This window comes from Cynara cardunculus (genome assembly GCF_001531365.2).
Source record: "Cynara cardunculus var. scolymus isolate 2C chromosome LG 5, CcrdV1, whole genome shotgun sequence".
Lineage (NCBI taxonomy): Eukaryota > Viridiplantae > Streptophyta > Magnoliopsida > Asterales > Asteraceae > Cynara > Cynara cardunculus.
The window spans coordinates 35,837,633-35,841,683 of record NC_037532.1 but is presented as its reverse complement, the minus strand read 5'-3'; the positions used below and the strand labels follow the sequence as shown (position 1 = coordinate 35,841,683).

Genomic DNA, 4,051 nt, shown 5'->3' with positions numbered 1-4,051 from the left:
CTTTATATGTATTCGTTTGGATTATTAATGGATTATTCAGAAAATTGTCCCAAATCCTCTTCCTTAATTTCTCTCTGTTTCCCTTCTTAATTTCTGGCTATGGAATGTGATTGATCGGACCACATTAAAAACCAGCCTAAAGTAAAAGAAATACAATTTGTTGTGTGATCAGGGGTTCATTCTCATGATGTCTGTTATTCTTGCATTATTCATTATTTAATTGGCTTATTCATATTATAAACAATGCTACTGATCTCTTTAAATGTTTGATGAAGCTTTGAGTTAACGGGTCATGTTGCTATTGTTGTCGACTGTTTTTTGCTTTTCTGGGAGTTTCAGTAAAACTTTATAACGTTAATATATTACATCATTTTGTTCCCTGACAATATGTAGTGGGTGCTCTCAGGTACGTTCAAGTTGACACTGCAGTTTTCAGAAGATTATCCAAATAAGCCACCGACAGTACGATTTATTTCTAGAATGTTTCATCCAAACAGTAAGTTGCCATCATCAACAACATTGCATCTTTTTCAATCAATGGATGTGGTCATGGGCCATGAGGCATGTGTCTGTTTATTAGCCTTCTGTATGGAGCATGGGGAACTTGGTGTGGGACTTCAGACTTGTATAATTCAGTATATGCCGAGTTCCATAAAACAAGTATAAATGAGCCACTATATATGGGGGGGCGCAGCCGACAGTTGCCTTGGAAAATTGATATGCCTTTGCCTGAAACTTCGGCTCACTATCTATGGTGATGCCAAACTGTTTGCAGTGATTAATGACTGGAACCTGTTTGCTTTAAGTCACAAGCTCACTACCAAATACTAATAATGTCATAGAATGGCTCCATGTAGTTGTTGCGGTTTTAAATCACAAACTCACTGCTCATACTAATCATATAATTGAATGGTTCCATGTAGTTTGTTGCTCTATTCATGTTCTTTGTGTAGTCGATGATTACTTCATTCTTTTTCGATTGGCCAGTTTATGCAGATGGGAGCATATGTTTGGACATTCTTCAAAATCAGTGGAGTCCAATTTACGATGTTGCTGCCATTCTTACGTCAATTCAGGTGCGCTAGCTTTAATAGTGATGTGACGGGATTATTATATTTGAAATCTTACATATTCTGCATACTTGTTCACCAGAGACGTTTTTAAGATGTGGCATCCATAATTTGATAATGTGATAAATGGAGAAGAGGCTTTATTATCATTGCAAAATGTCTATTGAGTGGACAATAGATGTTAAATCATATACAGCAAGTTGGTCAGATGTGGCTGTTAAGAACTAGATTTAGGGGCCGTTTACCCAAACACTTACCCGGTAACTCGGTAAGCACTTGCTGGTAAAATTCAACACTATCACTTACTTACCGGGTAAGATTTTAGTCCAACAAAACGACATTGTCTGCAACAATTTACCCGGTAAGCGCTAACGTGGTAAGAGTCATCGTCCTCACTTACCGGGTAAGACTCTTGGTCCTTGCGTTCGCTCTTACCGGGTAAGATTCTTCGTCTTTGTCATATTCATCCGGTAGGTAATGTAACTCAGTAAGCACCTACCCGGGTAAGCGTTTGGTAAACGTCCCCTTACTAAACAACTAAAATAAGCGTAATGTGGAAGAAACAGTAGCCGGATGCTTGATTAACGAGAAAAAGGATAGGTAACTAGTTATTCGAGGCTAGACTCTCCAAGGACAAACTCAATTTTTTGGATACCTCTACTCTCCTGCCACACCACTATTTATACTAGAATATATAAACCTATTGGTGGGCTTAGGTCGGTGCCTAACTTTACCTCCGCCCCCAAAGAACCTTGTCCTCAAGGTGGATAGAAAAAGTAGAGAAATTGAAGCAGCTCGGTTACGTCTCTCCAACCATCTAATAGCATTTAAAGTCGATTCATGCAAATCAATTTCCTGTGGCCTTTTCCTTTCAAACCCGAGTGGAAGTCCAATGGTTTTTAGCCAACTTGCCACTCCCATAATTCAGCCGGCTTGCAGACTCTCTAGATTTCCTTGTATATGAATGTTCTTAACCCAAAAGTTGAGTCTTGCAACTTGAAGCTGATGAAATAATTTTGGGCAAAAAGTTGATTATCGGCAACCCTAACCGGCCCCACACGGAACTGCCTTCAAGGACACCAATGTGAGGGGGCATTTTTTGGCTCACTCAGCGGCTGAGGCTAGCAGGGAGGGCTGGGATTGAACCCTAGACTTGTCTTGTATTTGGCAAAGTCGCGCCACCCCTTTGCCAACTGAGCTACACGCCAGACGGCAGAGGCAACCCTTAGTTATGAGATAAAAAATTCGTTACTTTCCTCTATTATTAAGGGTAAGATTGACATTTAGTTAATTAAAAAGGGTAATAATTACACATTTCTAAAATTGTTGACTTTTTCATTGTTGACATTTATTTTGAGACGGAGGTAGGACCTCAATTCTTCACCCTTTCACACAATGTTGGTGCGTAGACAAAGTTTTGGAGTGACACGAGAGGGACAGAGGATTTCTTGCTAACATAGTGTATTTCTATTTCCTTCATCATAACTCCTTTATTTGTCTTAATTCTATACTCCCATCATTCCACATTTCTAATTTAGTTTGTTCCAAAACAAGTAACCACTTAAAGGTAAGTGTCTACTTTCCAATTCTACCCTTAATTTATGAGGTGAACAAATTCATTACCCCCTTTATTATTAAGGGCAAACTTGTCATTTAGTTTTCTAAGGGTGCGTTTGGTGCGCGGACAGGACAGGACAGAACAGGACAGGACAGGACAGGACAGGACAGGTGTTCAGTGTTTGGTAAGACATAACAGGACAGGACAGGACAGGTTAAAATGACCAATTTACCCCCAGTAACCTGTTTAGTGTTTTTTTCTCTAAATAATCAATATAATAAACGCTTACAAATACTATTTAAAAATATCAAAAAATTTCCAAAATCAATCGTAATTAAAAACTCACATTAACAAATCAAAAGATTTAAACATCATATTCACAAACAAAAGATCAAATGTTTACAATTGTGTACCAAAAGACTTCAACACAAAATATCAAATGTTCACAATTGTGTACCAAAAGACCTAAACACAAAAGATCATATGTTTACCAACCAACATCACATGTTTAACTTTTTTAAGATAGTAGCCACAAATTTTGGCTTCAAAGTAGCGTTCATGCTATTCCATAGGCGTAGTTGAATCGAGTTATCGGCAAAGTACATGCTAATAGCAATAACTTGATCATCATCAAAACCCATGTTGGTTAACTCATCGGGCATAGTTTGTAAACCCGGAGTACCAACAACCGATACCAACTTACCCATTTCCTCGGATATTACATTCAACCCCTTCTCAATCACCTTCATTGCATCTTCAGAAACACCCGCTTTTCTCTTTTTTTTTTTTGATGATGCTTCTCCATCTTGTGGAATAGAGGATGCAGAAGCGCCATTAGAAGGAGTAGTCAAAGGCACGTTCAATGAATCARTATCATCCCCGACTGCACTTTCAAGATTTATGTGTTCCAATGCATCTGCGGCAGATTCCGCCATCGATCCTGTGGCTCGATCTTTTCCAAATATTGTTTTCAATCGTTCATATTGAGGAAACGGCTTGTTGGCAATATAATTTTTGTTTGGATGTTTCTATAAAAAAATGCATAAATATGAGCATTACCTTTAACTATGAAATAATAGCATAAAAAATATAAGCGTTACCTTCAAGTATTCCTCTAAAACTTGAGCATCCACCGTTACGCATTGATGCGCATCATCCCAACCGAATCCACTTGTATTCAGCATGTCATAAGCTGCTGAATACTTATCCTTGAGCCGCTTCATTTTGTTTTGGATGTGTTTTGATGTGATATTTAGGTCCGGAATCTTTTCACGCATCTTTAAAACAATTTGGTCATACGTGCCGGTCCGGAAACACCCATTATCACTCCTACCACCGGCGGCCACAATATCTTGTAGAATGCTAATTAGTACATCCTCTTCTTGGATATTCCAATTACGTCTATCCGCCATCTTAGAATAAT

At 38.4% G+C, this 4,051-nt stretch overlaps 1 protein-coding gene across 1 annotated transcript in view; it reads left to right on the top strand.

Moving 5' to 3' along the window:
* Positions 1-4,051, top strand: part of LOC112513200 (ubiquitin-conjugating enzyme E2 2) — a 15,275-nt gene that overhangs the window by 6,515 nt on the left and 4,709 nt on the right. The window contains exons 4-5 of the mRNA XM_025119382.1: positions 407-496; positions 988-1,076. Of these exons, the coding sequence (XP_024975150.1) occupies positions 407-496; positions 988-1,076 (179 nt within the window). The remainder of the gene's footprint in view (positions 1-406; positions 497-987; positions 1,077-4,051) is intronic.